The sequence below is a fragment of the Hirundo rustica genome, chromosome 4 (assembly GCF_015227805.2).
Source record: "Hirundo rustica isolate bHirRus1 chromosome 4, bHirRus1.pri.v3, whole genome shotgun sequence".
Classification (NCBI taxonomy): Eukaryota; Metazoa; Chordata; class Aves; order Passeriformes; family Hirundinidae; genus Hirundo; species Hirundo rustica.
Window position 1 is genome coordinate 708,654 of NC_053453.1, and position 16,791 is coordinate 725,444.

The 16,791-nt window shown below is 49.8% G+C and overlaps 1 protein-coding gene across 1 annotated transcript in view; it reads right to left on the minus strand.

The window, feature by feature from the left end:
• Positions 1-16,791, minus strand: part of UBE2H (ubiquitin conjugating enzyme E2 H) — a 48,128-nt gene that overhangs the window by 18,803 nt on the left and 12,534 nt on the right. The window contains exons 2-3 of the mRNA XM_040062508.2: positions 2,836-2,912; positions 2,207-2,281 (exon numbers count right to left, since the gene is read on the minus strand). Coding sequence (XP_039918442.1) covers positions 2,207-2,281; positions 2,836-2,912 — 152 coding nt within the window. The remainder of the gene's footprint in view (positions 1-2,206; positions 2,282-2,835; positions 2,913-16,791) is intronic.

Sequence of the window (16,791 nt, forward strand, 5' to 3'; positions counted from 1 at the left end):
ACGCCTGGCTGTCCCAGATAAGCTGGGCTGGGACGGCAAAAATGGGAAAAAAAAGGGAAAACAAACAAACAAACAAAAAAAAACCAACAAAAAAACACTTCCCTGCAGCCTCTTGGGAGATCTTTCCCGAGCTCCAACACTTTTCCTTGGAGATTCTCGGGTTTTCCAGAGCCAGCTCAGGTGTAGCAAGGATTTTATCCAAGCCACCTCTTGTTTCCAGCAAAAGGCAGATTTTTAGGGAGAAAAATGGGGGTTTTCAGCAAGAGCTTGAGGGGGAAAAAAAAAAATGGGTTTTCAGGAAGAGGAAGATTTTGAGAAGGAAAAAATGGGATTTTCAGCAAGATCTGGAGGAGAAAAAAAGCGTTTTTCAGGAAGAGGAAGATTCTGGGAAGGAAAAAAAGGGATTTTCAGCAAGAGCTTGAGGGGAAATAATGGGTTTTCAGGGAGAGGAAGATTTTGGGAAGGAAAAAAGGGGTTTTTCAGCAAGAGGAAGATTTTGGGGAAGGAGAAAAAGGGATTTTCATTTTCAGCAAGATCTTGAGGAGGAAAAAGGGGTTTTTCAGGAAGAGGAAGATTTTGGGAAGGAAAAAAGGGATTTTCCAGCCAGAGGTAGGTTTTTTTGGGGGAAGGAAAAAAAGGGATTTTCAGCAAGAGCTTGAGGGGAAAAAAGGGAGTTTTTCAGCAAGAGGCAGATTTTGGGAAAGAAAAAAAGGGATTTTTCAGCAAGAGTCACGTTTCGGGGAAGAAAAGGAGGTTTCAGCAAGATCTTGATGAGAAAAAAGTGTTTTTCAGGAAGAGGAAGATTTCGGGAAGGAAAAAAGGGATTTTCAGCAAGAGGAATATTTTGGGAAGGGAAAAAAGGGATTTTTCAGCAAGAGGAATATTTTGGGAAGGGAAAAAAGGGATTTTTCAGCAAGAGTCAGGTTTCTGGGAAGAAAAGGAGGTTTCATCAAGATCTTGAGGAGAAAAAAGGGGTTTTTCAGCACGAGGAAGATTTGGGGAAGGAAAAAAAGAGAATTTTCCAGCCACTTGAACAGACACCCTTAGGGTGAGGGAAGCTCCTCATGAGGTCTGGGATAAACCAGCGGAAACAAAACGGATTCAAATGAGCGAGGGACGGAAAACTGAGAGAAAAGTGGCAAAATCCACATCAGAAGGGCCAAAAGGAGTCAGAGGTTTGAGCAGCAAACAGCTCGCTGCACCTCACCCTGCTCCAAGGCCTGGACTGGGGTTGGGACACCCTGGGTAGGAACCGGATGAGGTTTAAGATCCTTTTCCAACCCGAACCATTCCAAGATTTAAACCTGCACTGGTTTAAAGTGGGGAAGGACAAAGGACTGGAATTCCCACTTGGAATGTGCCTCTCCAAGAGGAAGTTCCAGAGCTGGTTGAGGAGGAAGAAAAAGCTCCTCAGAGCTGCAGATTCCTGTGTTCTTCCTCTGTTCGCACATTTCTGGGGTTCAAGGAAGGTTGAAAGCCCGAATTAAAGCAAAAATGTCAAGCATGGTGAATGAACAGCACCCCCCTCTCCCAAAAAGCACAAATCCCACTTGGAACAGATGATTTCTCATCCCACAGAGCTCCCAAATAAAAACTGAGCCTAAGGGGGGATTTGAAGGAAGCAGCCAAGATCTGTCAGCTCCGAAGGAGGATGCTGATGTCGGAAAGGGTTTCAGCAACTGGAATGAAGTCGGGCACCTGAAGAGATCCGAGGTGGTTTTCTGCTCCCCAAGGATGGATCTGAGCTAAAAAATCATTTCCTGATCGATTCTCCTACTGCTCTCCAAGGTGAAACAAGCCTGACCAGCCAAGGCAGCATTTTCTTTCTGGTGATAAATCCCTGCTTTTTAGTTCCTCCATATAAATACTCCCTGCTCCGTTAGGATGGAGGCTTCAGTGGAAGAACTTCTGGACAGAAGATCCCAAAAGTTGCGTTCTCCCCAACATCGAGAACGGTGATCTTTGCTCCACACAGTAAGGGGAGTTATTATTTAAAAAAAAAAAACCTCATATGGACTAGAGATTTAATTGATCAACACACAAATATGCATCCCAAAGCCCAGCTCCTCCTCCTTCCACAGCCCAAAATCCCTCTCTGCAACCTGATAAAAACACTCTGCAGACTTCAGAAAGTCCAGGTCCCACTCCACCTTGCAAACCTTAGGCACAAACCACAGGATTGGGATGGAAAATGAGTGTTTGTTACCTATGGATGGGGATTTGAAGGGGTATTTGTCAGGAAGGTCGACTCTAACTTTCCATACTCCACCTTCATACGGTGCTGCAAGGGAGGAAAAGCGGGAATTAGACACTGCACAGCGATAAACGGAACCAGAGCACGAAGGGAAATCCACCTCTGGAATGACCCACAGCTCCACTGGGGCTGAGATTTCAGAGCAAAGCTCCCATGGGAAAAGCTTTTTTCCTGCTCTGTCTGCCACCAGTCCTGGAAAAGATCTCAGCACGAAGACACCGAAGCCTGATTAAAACCAGGGACTTTGGGATCGTCTCCACACCTTCGGAGGTGGTGCTAAATGAAGGTGGAAAAGCCATTTTAATGGCAAGCTCCACGGAAACTGCCAGGAGCGATGGAAGTTTTGCCAGGTTTAGGAAAGCTCAGGGATGCTGAAGGAGTTTTCCAGAGGCAGCATCCGGCTCCAAGGGATTGTTCCATGCTCACAACTGGATCCTCCCCTCCCTCCAGGAAGTGGCTTCCCCGGATTTCTCTGAATCCCCCTGAGATTTGCTCATCTCTTCCCCTCTGGAATGTCATTTCCTCATTCCCACCACAAACCACCGCCTCGTTTTTCCGGCAGGGCAGGGTCACGAACTTACTTCCTTGTGGTCCGTAAAACTTCACGACAAACTCGTTGAGTCCTCCTAAGATCGTGACCTCGTGTTTGCTCTCGATCCTGATGGCGGCAAGTCAAGGGAAAACATCTGAATCCGGGAAACAAAAACCCATCTGCTCACGCCCGAGGAATTCGCCCAAAGCCTGCTGACCCAAATATCCCAAACATCCCGAGCCCCACGTGCAATTGCAGCGTCCTGACACACCTAAGCGACCACAGCGCCACAACGACGTCGGCAAAAGCCAATTCCTCACCCTCCCCTGCCCTGAGGGACCTTGGGATGAATCCTCCGAGTTTTCCGGCCCCTCCTACATGGCCTAAACTCGGATTTGGGAGAGCACTGGGACGCATTTGAAATAAATACGCTGAGGCTGCCCCGAGGAATTCCGTTCTCCCCTCCCACCGCTGCCACGCAGATCGCGGCAATCTCACGTTAACTTGACTTGCAAGACCGGAAAAAACCTCCCAAATCTTGGGAGGGACGGCGTGAAAAGAACAACTGGAAGAATCAAAGCGCTTCAGGAAGCAGGGAATACAAAGGGAAAGGCAGGTGGGAAGAAGGGGATACAAAAGGAAAGGCAGGAAATCTTTGTTCCGAGCAAGGCTCCGTTAAAACATTTAGCGGTGGCGTTTCAGCGCTGGAGCTTGATGAGGAATTCGCCTGCAAATCAGGGTTAATGGATTGGGAATAATTAATGGATTGGGAATAATATCCTACAGCCACTACCTTTCATCAACGGTCTGGGTAAGAATCGCGAGGGAAGAGGGAGAAAATCAAAGGTTTGATCCCACCTGAACTTGGGCTCTGCAGCACCGAGGCTGCTCCCATTTGAGCATGGAATGGTTCATCCGAGATCCTTCACATCCCAGCAGGAGCTCGGCAGGGATGTTCCAGCTCCAGGGAATTAAAGGCAGATTTCCCTTTTTTCCCCCCTCCTCGGACGGAAAAGTTTTCCTGCTTCCACGGCACCGAGTTTGCCCCCGGATTGCAGGAATTCCACGGATCCCCCTCGCACCTTGACGACGCCGAAATATTCCCAACCCAGCAGGAACAAAGAATTCCCACCTCAGACCCCAGATCTTCAAGGACAACCTGTGAAATCCGCTGGATTTCACAGAGCTCTTGCACCCCCACAGCGGCAGTTCTTGTGGGGAGACCCAAGTCCCATCTGTGGGGGGATTTATTTCAATCCCTCAAGCACAATAACTCCCAGAAAGATTTTTCCCACAGCGTCAGCTCCAAAAAAAGATTTGGACACAACAACCTCGTTCCTCAAGGGGAGAGAGAAAAGTTTGTTTTGGCTGCGGGGTTTTCTCGGCTCTGCTCTAAAATTCCACATCCAGGAGCAGCTCACAAAGGAGAGCTGGAAATGGAAACGCCCTCAGTGCGAGCGATTTTCCTGCTAAAATCCAAGGGGGATCTCCTGGAAATCGCTCCGGGTTTGTGGTGAGGAGCCTCCCGAGGAAGCGCCGCGGCTGCTTCCAGTCCTGACGCTGAGGGATGTTTGTCACCAGATCTTCTCGTGTCACCACGGCAGGGAGGTTTTTCTGAAGTTTAATTCCTCAGGAATTTATTTCCTTCATTCCTTAGGAAATGTATCCCTGGATAACTATTCCAGGTTCCCAAATTCTTGCACGGTCCTGCTGCGTGCGGCGATGGCCTGGAAAATGTTCAGTACTGGAGGATTTTCACACTTCACGGATCAGCCTGAACACAAATGGTTTTACTTTGGACTAAACCGAGTCCTGCTTAATAAAAACCACTTCTCCCAGCCTGATCCTGAGCAGCTCCAGCCTGGATGCTCCTCAGCTCCCTGACTTAATGCCAGCTGTAAATTAAAGCTGAGTTCTCCACGCTCGGGCTCAACCCTCGGTGTTGCCAAATTCCAAAGAAATATTTATGGGCCACATCTGAACACTGTCCCCGTTGTGGCAAAGTGCAAAAATTCCTACCAAAAAAAAAAAATCAGTCAGTGAATTAGGTTCATGAAAGGGAGAAACATTGGGATGAAAGGTTTGGGAACAAAACCTTGGGAACAAGAGGTTGTTTAATTGACACGGTGACCAGAAATTCTTCCCTGTGAGGGTGCTGAGACCCTGGCACAAATTCCCAGAGAAGCTGTGGTCGATCCCTGGATCCCTGGACGTGTCCAAGGCCAGCAGAAGGTGTCCCTGTCCCTGTTTTGGGTTGGAACTGGGTAATCTTTAAGGTCCCTTCCCACCCAAACCATTCCCTGCCTCCGTAACTGAGGACAGACCGAAAATAAAGTGGATTTCAGCAACACAGCAGGGGGAATCTCCGGGAGTGCATCAGCAGGAATGAAGCTGGGAAAACCCTTTTTCCTTGCACTGGGGTGAATTCCAGCTGAGCCCACAGTCACCAGCACAGCTGGGGTGGAACATCTGCCCTCTCCCTTCTCCGGCATGGAAAAGACGCCCAGGAACGCGGAATCTTGGAACCCCGCTAAGGAAAACAGCTGAGAGCACTCCTGGGAGAGCTGCACGGAGCTGTTACAGAGAGAACATTTCCACCCTACCAGCTTTGTTCCACCTCCAGAAATTCTTCAGGGAAGGAAACCGTCATTGCAGAAGTCTGGGGCTCTGGGAAATCCAGGAATCGGAGGCATCCTGCAAACTGTCGCAGCAGCACAAGGAATAAGCACGGGGGAACATCAGGAGGGACTGGACACATTTGGAGCAGTGTCCAGGCCACATTCCCAGAGAAATCTCCACCATAACCGGGGTGAGGAGCACAGGCTCTGATCCAACTCTTCTCTCAGCTCACGCCGAATTTTTTTCCCGTGAAGCCAAAGCCTCACAAGCGAATCCCAGAGGAATTCCGTCCCAAACGGGCCAGGAATTAATCAGCAGGCTCGGATCCAGGAGCAATCCAGGTGCTGAAGGAACATGGAATGTCCTCTCCTGCATCCAGGTTCCGGCCTGACGGATCCCGCAGCGATTCCAAGGAAATCCCAGGAAGGAGAAACGCTCCAGGTCTTCAGCAAAGCAGCTTCGGGAAACGCCAGGAAAGGAGCACCAAGAACTTGGAGCAAGATTCTCACAGCTGAAGGTGTTCTCCACACGTTTCTCCTGGGATGTCTGCGTCCAGAATTCCCAGCCACCCCTTTTCATTGGATACTGGTGTAAATCCGTGCAGAAAGCCCTCAGGACTTCATCCAGTGGTGTTTTTTTTTGGGAAGACCGTTTTATGGAGCTTTCAGTCCACCCTTGTCCAGGCCAATCTCTCCGCGCCCACATTCTCCCTTCAGTGCTCTTCTCATCAGTCAAATTCACAAAAAAATCCAAGCCATTAATGGCTAAAGGCTTTTAACTTCCCTGATTCCAGGGGTTTATCCTGGAAGGAACCCTTGTCCCCACAGCAGAGCCAAGCTCACAGCTACAATCCCACGCCCTCAAACGTTTAAAAACCATCACCCAAATCCCTCCCAAGGCTTTTGGCCTTGCTGCTTTTATCTCCTCATCACCTCAGGATGCCAACTGGACAGCGGAAAAGACAAGGGAAAAAGAGAAAAATCTGGATACGAGTCCAGAATTCTAAGTTCAAAATCCACAGAAATGAGAGGCGAGTCCTGAGGACCTGAAGGTAAATTATCTTAGCCCCAGGACTATGAAGAGGATTTTAACACCAGGAAATGTTGGGAATATTGAGATGATGCTATGGAAGCTTCTTTTCAAATATCAGAGCCAAGGGAATTCTTCAGGCTCCCGATCCAGCGCCTGAAACGTGCCGGGGAGCTCCAAAGCCGACGGATTTGAGCAGGAACACCCCAGCTCCGTGTCGGGATCATGGCTCTGCTTTCAGGCCTGAACTCGGAGGAAATGATTTCCTCGGTCCCGAATAAAAAAGCAATTTAAAGCGTTTTGGTTCTTCTACATCGGGACAAAATGCCCACAAAAACCTTTCGAATCCGGAGCGTGAAGAGTCAGTCAGGAAAAAGTGACCACCGGGGATTTGCCCGTTCCAGGGTGAAATTCCCATTTCCTCATCCTCATGCAAGGCCACCCACCGCTGCAGGGCTGGATTTCCCCTGCAGCAATCAAAAAAAAAAACCAAAAAAACCCCCACAAAAAACAACAAACAACCCCCCCCAAAATAAAAATTGTTAGGATTTGACTTCACACCAAGATCTCCCCAAATCCCAGATGAACATCATGGCCTACAGATGGTCTCTGTCTGTTCACAGGCTGGAGTGGCTTTTTCCTGGCAAACATTTAACTCCAAAAAAAAAAAAGAAAAGAAAAACAAAAACCCCAATCATTTCGTGAAGTTTCTTTAAAATTAACGTTAGTCACAAGCTTGGGAAAATGAGTTTTCCAGCTAAAAATATCCAGCGATGGCCACGAGCAGCCCTGAGCCGAAGAGGAGCAGAAAGAGGAAACGTCCCGTGGAAAAATAAAGTTGTGGATTTCGATCCCCGCGAGCGGGAGATGGGTCGCGAAGAGGAATTAAATCCTTTTTAAGGATTTAAAGGATTTATTTAGATACTTGTCTGCAGGTGAAGAACGTCACCAGAGAAATCACCCTGAGTTTGAAGGAAAACTAAACACCACACCTGAATGGATTAAAAAAACTAATAATAATAATAATAATAATAAAAAATCATCCAGCCATGTCACCTAAGCAGAGAACCTGCCTTCGAGCACAAAAATCACGGCATTTTGTGATAAAAAAGGCGATTTTACAATGAGATTAACACTCAACCAGCTGATTATTTTTTTTCCCCCACGCTGTCCAGAGCTTCACACCACCTGTCCTGTGGAACCTCGAGGTGGCAGAGGGGCGAATTCCTCTGGAATATTCTCGAGCCGGGGCGTTTTTCGACACCAGCCACCTCCATTAGCGCGACTGATGGTTATTGGTGTTTATTTTCTCACAAAGGCACCCAGGATTTACGTGGGCAGCAAAGGGCAAGTTCAGCTCAGTCCCTCCCTGCCTCCCAAGCCCCCATCTGGAAGCTGCTCTACCTCCTCCGAAGTCCCTGGGGAATATTTTGTCCCTGTTCTCCCTTTATCCCTGGTTTTCCCTGCCCGTTCCTCGAGTTTAACTTCCCTCAGACTCCCCCGAGGGACAAAAAAAAAGGACTTTTGGAAGTCAAAAAGGTTATAAAGGCCACAAAGAGGTGGACTTTTAGCACCTGATTTGTTGCGAAGTTCTTGAGAACTCCAGGCTAAAATTATTCCAATATTCAAATCCACGGGTTTTCCTCAGGCTAGGAATTCTCCCTGCTACAGGGCAGCCTCGAATTTTCTCCCTTTTTATAAAAACGGGGTTTTTCTAGCACCGACCCCGGGTTTGTTATTTGCCAAAGAGGTTCTGCTGAACAATTCCTGAGGCGACCTGGGGTTTTATCCTCACACTCCTGGGGCAAATCCCAACTTTCCTTCCTCTGGATTTTCCCTCTGCCCTCATGAGGCCCCAGGTGCAGAGCTGGAGTCAACAGCAGAAGAACCTGGAGCTGCTGGAGGAGACCACAGAGCTGCTCCAAAGGCTCCTCTCTGCTCTGGAGCCAGGCTGGGAGAGCTGGGAATGTTCTCCTGGATCTAGGAAGAGCTTCCAGAACATTCCAGGGCCTGAAGGGGCTCCAGGAGAGCTGCAGAGGGACAGGACACAGGGAATGGACTGGGATTGGAAAAGGGGAGATTTGGATGGGATCTTGGGAAGGAATTCCTGCCTGGGCTGCAGTTCCTGGAATGTCCAAGGCCGAGTTGGACACCGGAGCTTGGAACACCCTGGGACAGCGGGAGGTGTCACTGCCCGTGATCTTTAAGGCCCCTTCCAATCCAAACCACTCTGGGATTCCGTGACTCTTGAAACTGGACTTTTCCAGGAATCCCAGAGCTCTGAAAGCCACAAAACTGATTTTAATCCTACGGAATACAATAAAAAAAAAAGGACAGCGGAGCACTCCTGGAGAGCTCAGAGGACAAACAGCCTCCCCTTGGCTCTCCTGAGCCCTGTGACAAGTGAAGCAGGGACAGCTGAGCACAGAGGAGGTTTCACTCCTTGTAAGACAACACCAGCTCTGTCTGCTGCCAAAAACGCCCTGGAAGGACAGGAATTGTGAATTACTAACTGAACCTGTGCCTGCCTGCTGAGTTTTCATTTTACTGCACCTAAGAGTTTCCTTGTTGGAAACGCGGCTTCATTTTGGGGGAAAAAAAAACAAAAAACAAACCCAAGCAAAAAAAAAAACCTTCCTGGGCATTTCTCTACCAGTTTTTACCTGCCTGAGGGAAGAAATCACGCACACCCCAAAAAAATTCTTCAATTATTTCCACAGGCACCCCTCCCGATTTCACATAAGGACGGCAAATTTCCTCCACACCAAGCCCTTGGTCACCACCGACCCCACCAAGAGGCGCTTTCCAGGGAACCGAAAAAACACCTGCGGGATGCAAACAGGGATTTGGGGAGCAGGAAATGCTGCTCCAGCAAAGCCTCCAGCCTGCCTTGCTTTCTCTGGAGCTCCTGGTGATTCACACCTGGCTGATTTCCACCCGTCTTTGCGCCAAGAGAGCGGAGTAAGGAGGAAAAGGTGGAAGGAGAAGTCAGCTTTTTCCCTGGAGACGCTTTGCAGAGGAGCTGGCTGCCCTGAAGCCGGCACGAACTAAATCAGCGTTCTGCTCCAATCCAGGCTCCAAAGCTGCTTCTCCTTCAGCAGGAGCACCACAGGAAGACAAGGTGCATCCCATTCCACGCCGGATGGAGCAGCGCTGCCCTTTCCTTAGGGAAATAAATTCATCCGCTGCCCTCCCCAAGCTCTCTGCTGTTCCCTTAAAAAGTTTCAGCTTTGAGGAAAAAACCAGAAGGCGGGGAGATATTGGATCTTTTATCCGTGCAACGGAAAGGAGCTGGGGAAGGGGCTGGAGCCCCAGGAAAAGCTGAGGGAGCTGGGGAAGGGGCTGAGCCTGGAGAAAAGGGGGATCAGGAGGAGCTGGGAAGGGGCTGAGCCTGGAGAAAAGGGGGATCAGGAGGAGCTGGGAAGGGGCTGAGCCTGGAGAAAAGGGGGATCAGGGGGGAGCTGGGAAGGGGCTGAGCCTGGAGAAAAGGGGGATCAGGAGGAGCTGGGAAGGGGCTGAGCCTGGAGAAAAGGGGGATCAGGAGGAGCTGGGAAGGGGTTCAGCCTGGAGAAAAGGGGGATCAGGGGGAGCTGGGAAGGGGCTGAGCCTGGAGAAAAGGGGGATCAGGAGGAGCTGGGAAGGGGTTCAGCCTGGAGAAAAGGGGGATCAGGGAGGAGCTGGGAAGGGGCTGAGCCTGGAGAAAAGGGGGATCAGGGGGGAGCTGGGAAGGGGTTCAGCCTGGAGAAAAGGGGGATCAGGGGGGAGCTGGGAAGGGGCTGAGCCTGGAGAAAAGGGGGATCAGGGGGGAGCTGGGAAGGGGTTCAGCCTGGAGAAAAGGGGGATCAGGGGGGAGCTGGGAAGGGGCTGAGCCTGGAGAAAAGGGGGATCAGGAGGGACCTTGTGGCTCTGCACAAGTCCCTGACAGGAGGGGACAGCCGGGGGGGTCAGGCTCTGCTCCCAGGGAACAGGGACAGGAGCACAGGGAATGGACTCAGGGTGGATTTTAGGGAAAATTCCTTCCTGGAAAAGGTTGTCAAGCATTGGAACGAGCTGCTCAGGGAGGTTTGGAGCGCCCATCCCCGCAGGGATTTCAAAGCCCTGTGGATGTGGCACTTGGGGACACGAGTGCAGTGCTGGGAAAGGTTGGACTCGAAGATCTCAGAGGACTTTCCCAACTAAAACGATTCCATGATCCTGTGTTTTATTTCTGCATTAGAAAGAAGAGATTGGAACAGACTTGTCCAGGACCGTGTCCAGCTTCCAGGGGATGGGCCAATACTGAACTGCAGGGGTGGCACCAGGAATTGCCTCTGAACCGTGACCTCCTGGCAGGGAGATGCGTTAGCCAAGGTGAGAAGAAGCTGGCACAGGAACTTAAAAGGGGATTTGGAGCTGATGGAAGGGAGCTGGAATGAAGCTGGGATCAATAAAGCTCAAGTGATGTCCCTGCGTGTGAGCACAGTGACAGAGCCACCTCCACAAGCACAAGATCTCCTTAAATCTCGGGGAAAAGCCAACCAGGGATCCAAGAGGTGCAATTAACACCTAATTAGAAGCAACCGTCAATGAGCAAACTCCTAAAACGGATCCTACAGGGAAGGAACTGAGAATTTCTCTGGGATAACTGGAGAGGCAAAAAAACATCCCCAGGATTGGACTCTGACCCGATGCCTGAGCTTCCCAAGAGAATTCCGAGAGCCGGAAACAATCAGGAACCAGAAGAACTCACTACTCTGTGTTTCAGCTCAGGGAAAAGCCAGAGCTGGATCCAGGAGCACCGAGGATGGAACTGGAGCAGTTTTGGTGGCCACACATCTGAGCTGAAGCTCCAAATTTAATATTTGCCTCGCTCCAAGCTCTCAGAGATGTTGGTTTCCATGGGGATGGGACACACTGGTGGAATCGAGGGTTTCGTGTACCAAATAATCAACTTCTCCCAGCAGCCAGAAATTTCAAGTGTGTTTTCAGACAAACAGCACAAGGGGAAAACACAATCTTTGCTTTTTTTTTTCCCCCCAGGTGTGCTGCCAAGGGTTCATTTCCTCTTTGGGAGGATTCAACAAGTGCTGAAAACCCTTGTGAAAGAGAAACCGCGGTCGTGAAACCGCAGGAGCGAGCGTGAGCCTAAACCCGCGCTAGACCTGACACCAAGCCCAAGATTTAAGTTCATTTTGGGGCTGGGCCCCATCACGTGATTTACAAGAATGCTGCAGGTCTGTTAAAAAGCAGATTGCTTTGACATATTCAAATACTTCTCCAATTTAGTCTTCAAGGGGAAGAAAAAAAAAAATATTTTAAGATGTGGCCTTTTCCCTCGAGGGGAGTTTGGGTTTTTTGTAGGTTTTACTGAGGTGCTTTCTCACTCGCAGAAACCTCCACAGTCATTCAGAAACTGCCTCAAAGCACCTCAGCAACGGTGACACGAAGCCCCAGAGGGACAAACATCCATCTCCTGCTGCTGGAAAACCCTCGGGATGAGATGTTTGCACTCAAAGCAGATCCAGGGGAGGCCAAGAGCTGAGCTTCGGCAAGGGCTTATTTAGGGGGGAAAAGAAATAAAAAATCTAGAATTATGTCAAGGTCTTGATTTTAAACAAGATAAAAAGGGTTCCGTGGCAGGAAGGAGAAAATGTCAAAGGAAATATTTTAAGGTTGAAATAATTTAAGCTTAAATTCTGGAGGCAGATTCCACATCCTCTCTGCTGCCAGGATCTTTCCTTGCCTGCAGAAGATGCTGAATCGGGCCACGGAGACTGAGGACGAAGATGCTGATCCTCAGCTCAAACTCCAGCCTAAGCCTGACTTAAGGAAGCGTGAACCCAGGGAATCCTGAGAACTGCTGTAATCAACACCCCAAGCTGGGATGCATCAAGAAAAATCAGGCCTGGGAGAGGCTCCCCACAAACAAACTGAACTTTGAACCGCTGAAACATCTCAAGGGGGAGGAAACACTTCCCAAGTCCTGCTCAGGATCCCGCCAGGAGCAGAATCCGGCGGGGTTTTGCTGTCCTGCTCCCCCAGCTTTTCCAACACCAAGGAAAAGAGAGTTCCCTCCAGCGTGGGGTTGGTTGGCAGAGCTCCTTCCAAGCCCACCAGAAACACTCAGGGATGCAATTCGCTTGCACCAGGGTTTTTAACTCACGGTTTTCAGAGCTGAGGCAGCACCAAGCGTTTGAAATTCCAGCCTGGGCAAGCTGGGCTTGAACTCTAAAGCAGACCCAGAGCCCACAGAAACGGACAGTGCCAGTGGAAAGGAGGCAGCTCTGTGCTCACAAAGCTGCTTCCGCTTTAATTCCTCAATAATTGGCTTTTGTGCTCCAAATCCAAACTCCCAGCAGGGAACTGCCTCCCACCCAGGTGTTTTCTGCTCCAACAACAGCAGCAGTAAGGTTTCCCAAAGATATTTCAGGGGTGATTTGTCCCCCCCTGAAGAAAAGAGAACAACTGATATCCCATAAAATCATAAAATTTGGGTGGGAAGGGATCTCAAACTCATCCAGGGGCAACTTCCACTGTCCCAAGGGTGCTCCAAGCCCCAATCTTGAACAGTTCCAGGGATCCAGGGGCAGCCCCAGCCAAGCTGTGCCAAGGTTTCACCACCCTCAGAGGGAAGAATTTCTCCCTAAGGTTTAATCTAAACTTACCCTCTCCAGTTTTAGGCCGTTCCCCCAGTTGTTTGCTCCAGAACTCTTTGCTACTCGAGCCAGAAGCTCCAGCAGTTCTCAGCCTTCCCGGTTCTCATCTGCCAATCCTCGAAGAAAAGAGCTTTGAAACAAAATCTCTAAACCCACTGGGATTTCTCCAGCATGAGTGGAGGGAATAAAAAGCCAACTGAATGTGGAAGTTAGGCTTGAGATTAGTGCAATTCCTTCAACCTAAAACAACGCCGAGGAAAATCCTGGTTTGGCTTCGGCACCCATTTCCCACCGCCCAAATCTGAAGGAACACACAAAGCTCCAGCAGTTACAGGTGGGTTTTTTTTCAGGGTGGAGCATTCCTGAGGCACCTGGGGATTTTTTTTGTTGTTGTTCCTTTTAAAAACACTATTAAAAATACAGCTTTTTTAAGTAAAATTCTGCCCTTCTGGCTCTCAGGTGCAGCAGAAGAGGCACAGAGCAGTGGAAAATCGGGATGAACATCAAGCCTGTGGAAGAGGCACTCAAAAATTCTTGCCTAAGTGCTGAGGCAACACCCAAACCTTGGAAAGGCTCATTTGAAACCCACCTGCAGTCCTGGTCAGGATCCTGCTCCTTTGGCATCGGGGGGATGTTTACAACAGCACTCCCTGGCCTGCCAGGAACAGAATCCAGGGGGATTTTTCCTTTCCTGCTTCCCAAGCACCTCTAACACCAAGGAAAACGGAGTTATCTCCACACTGGGGTCATTTTGCAGAGGTCCTTCCAATCCTACATGGAAATATTTCAGATTTGGGGACCTGAGGGTGCTGTGCCTTTCCCATTCCCCGGAGGATGGGATTTGTTCCCTCATCTCCCTGCCAGAATTTCCAGAGGGATCAGATTTGCTTCCCCCCTTCTCCTTGGCTTTGTTCAAAGGCTTTTAAAGGAGCAGCTCAGGCAGGATTTACACACGATTTCCTTGGGTTTTCAACAGAAATTCCAACCCTGAATCACAGGCCTGGTGAAGTTACAACCACCACGATTTCCCCGTTTTCTCTCACACCAAAGCAGAGAAACCCCAAGTGATTTAGGAACGAGCACCCCGGTTACACACAGCTATTATTATATATATATTATTATAAAATTCTCCTTCTTTCCAGGTCACCTGCAGCATTAAAAATAAAAAAAACCAAACCACCACAAACCCACACAGCAGCAAACTGCAGCCAGGCGTTGCTACGGGAAAAGGCGCGGGCAGCTTCCTGCACCGCCAGGGTTTTTGTACCAAAAAATTCCTCCGGCAACCCAACGTGCCGCTGTCACAGCTATTAAATCAATTATCCCCTTCATCCTGCCGATGGAACGAGGGCAACGAGGCGCTGTGGCTGCCCCACAAAAACACATCCGACATCCCACAGCCGAGCTGCACGAGCGGGTTTGGCCCCGGTTTTTGTCCAGGGCGCGTGCTCGTTCCTGCTCAAGAGGGTTCATTAAGAAATCTGAGTTTTCTGCCGAGTCAGGGGGGATTCTACTGCACGGATCAGTCCTGAGAAAATACAAATACACGATTTCCACGGTTGGGTCGGTAATTCCCACCCATCAAGACTCTGGAAAAAAGAGTCTTAACTCTGGAAAATTAACTCTGGAAAAGCGGAATCACAGCCTGCTTTGGGTCGGAATGGATCTCCAAACCATCCAGTCCCACCTGCAGGGACACCTTGCACTGCTCCAGGTCGCTCCAAGTTCAACCCAGCCTGGCCAATAAATTAAAAAGACTGACATGGAGGAGGGCAGCTCATCACCAAACCGCCTCCAAGAAGTTCAATTTATCACCAAACAACGCGCAAAAAGTTCATTTCGGCGGCAAACCGCCCGCAAAAAGTTCATTTATCAGCCTTGGAAGTTCAGGAAATCAGGCTGGTGCTTCCTTTAACCCCAGCAATTCCTCCCGCAGCCAGCTCCCACCATCACCCTTTGCACCGAGAACAACGCTCGCAGGCAAAAAAAAAAATATAAAATAAAATAGAGATTTGAAGTCTCGAGCGCTTCCGAGGGGTTCTGGTCTTTCCCGAGGGATTAATTCCACAGGATTTTCCTGCAAGTTGAAGGTTTAAAGACACACTGTGTTCCAGAGGGAGACAAGAGAGAGCCGGGCTCGGGATGAACAAGGATCCCCACGGGAGCCGCCGTGCGCGGGGGCTGCGGCCAAGCGAGGAGCCAGCAAAGCCTCCGGAGCTTTGTTTGGATTTGGGAATGTCTGGGAAGCCCTGAGCTCGCCAGCACCGACAAAAACCACGGCCAAGAAGAGCTGGGGCAACACCAGAGCCAGGAGGGGAGGGTGCCGAAATCCCAGGAGAGCCGTGGTGCTGAAGGCAGGCGTGGAAAACACCTGTTTTTAAAATTCTGGAGATCTTCCTTAGCTCAGAAGCAGAAGGAAGAGGTCCAGGCTGTTCTCAAGCACGGGGGATTTCTCCGATCGTGGGAAGCCCCTGATGTCAGCATTTCCCAGCAAGGCAGGGATTAAAATCGTGGAATGGTTTTGGGTGGGAAGGGACCTTAAAGATCATCCACATCCACCTCCTGACACCTCCCACCGTCCCAGGGTGCTCCAAGCGCTGTCCAGCCTGGCCTTGGACATTTCCAGGGATCCCGGGGCAGCCACAGCTTCTCCGGGAATTCCAGCCCAGGCAGGAATTCCTTCCCAAGATCCCACCTAAACCCGGGTTTATTAAAGCCACTCTGGCACAGGTGACACCACCACAACCAGAGGAAAGGGAAAAGGGAATTATTATTATTTTTTTTTTAATAACAGGAGCAGCAGAAGAGCAGAGGGTGTTGGTAAAACACAGCACAACCTCCGAGGTGCAGAGGTGGGAGGGCTGCAGGAAGATTGGGATAATTTCCCTGGGAGAGTTTGGAAGGCGCTCCCACTGCTGGAAGCTCCTGGATCTAAAGTTCCCTACACAGAAAACACCAAATCCACTTGGAGAGGGAAAGCAGGACAGAGGGGTGAGTTTGGATCTGCTGGAATCAGGAGCAGCTCCTGAGCCACATCTGCTCAGGCTTAATTATCCCATTTCCCTCTCTACTCCCTAACGAGGGGCTCAGCACTCAGAGCCCAGGGGAATTCTATAAATCAGCCATCCCAAAATTTACATCCTCAAATTTCGGAGAGCCGAGGGAGGAAAATCCTCACCTGGACTCCTGCAGGAATAACAAGACCTGGGGTTCGTCACGTGGATCAAAAAGAGAAAAATACCAGCAGACAAAAAGAAAAAAAAAAAATGCCAGCAGACAAAAAGAAAAAAAAATATGCCAGCAATCAATTTAAAATTGAAGTTGGGTTCAGGCCTGGAAAACAGCCCACAGTGCCAGGATAAATGGTGTTGCGAGGACACTGCAATTCCCAGCTTTTAGGCTGCGTTGGGGAGTTCTGGAGTGAAGGCAGAGCTTTCTCATAATTAGTCAAAACTCGGCTGGAACAGAAGATTCCTTGACATCACCTCCCTGAATCGCCGTTATAGAAGAGACAAAGGAACACCGCTGCAACCGCACTAGAAACTAATTAACAGTTTGGTCGTTAGCAGGTGCAGCTGCCTGAAAAGTGGGATTTTTGTCGCCAAGTTCGAAGCGGCTCCTCCTTCAGAGGGGAGCTGATAAAAACCCCCCGAGTTTTCCCCGGATGAACAAAAAGCCTGGAGCCGACCTCTGCCAGATGCTCTGAATTCCAGGTGACCTCG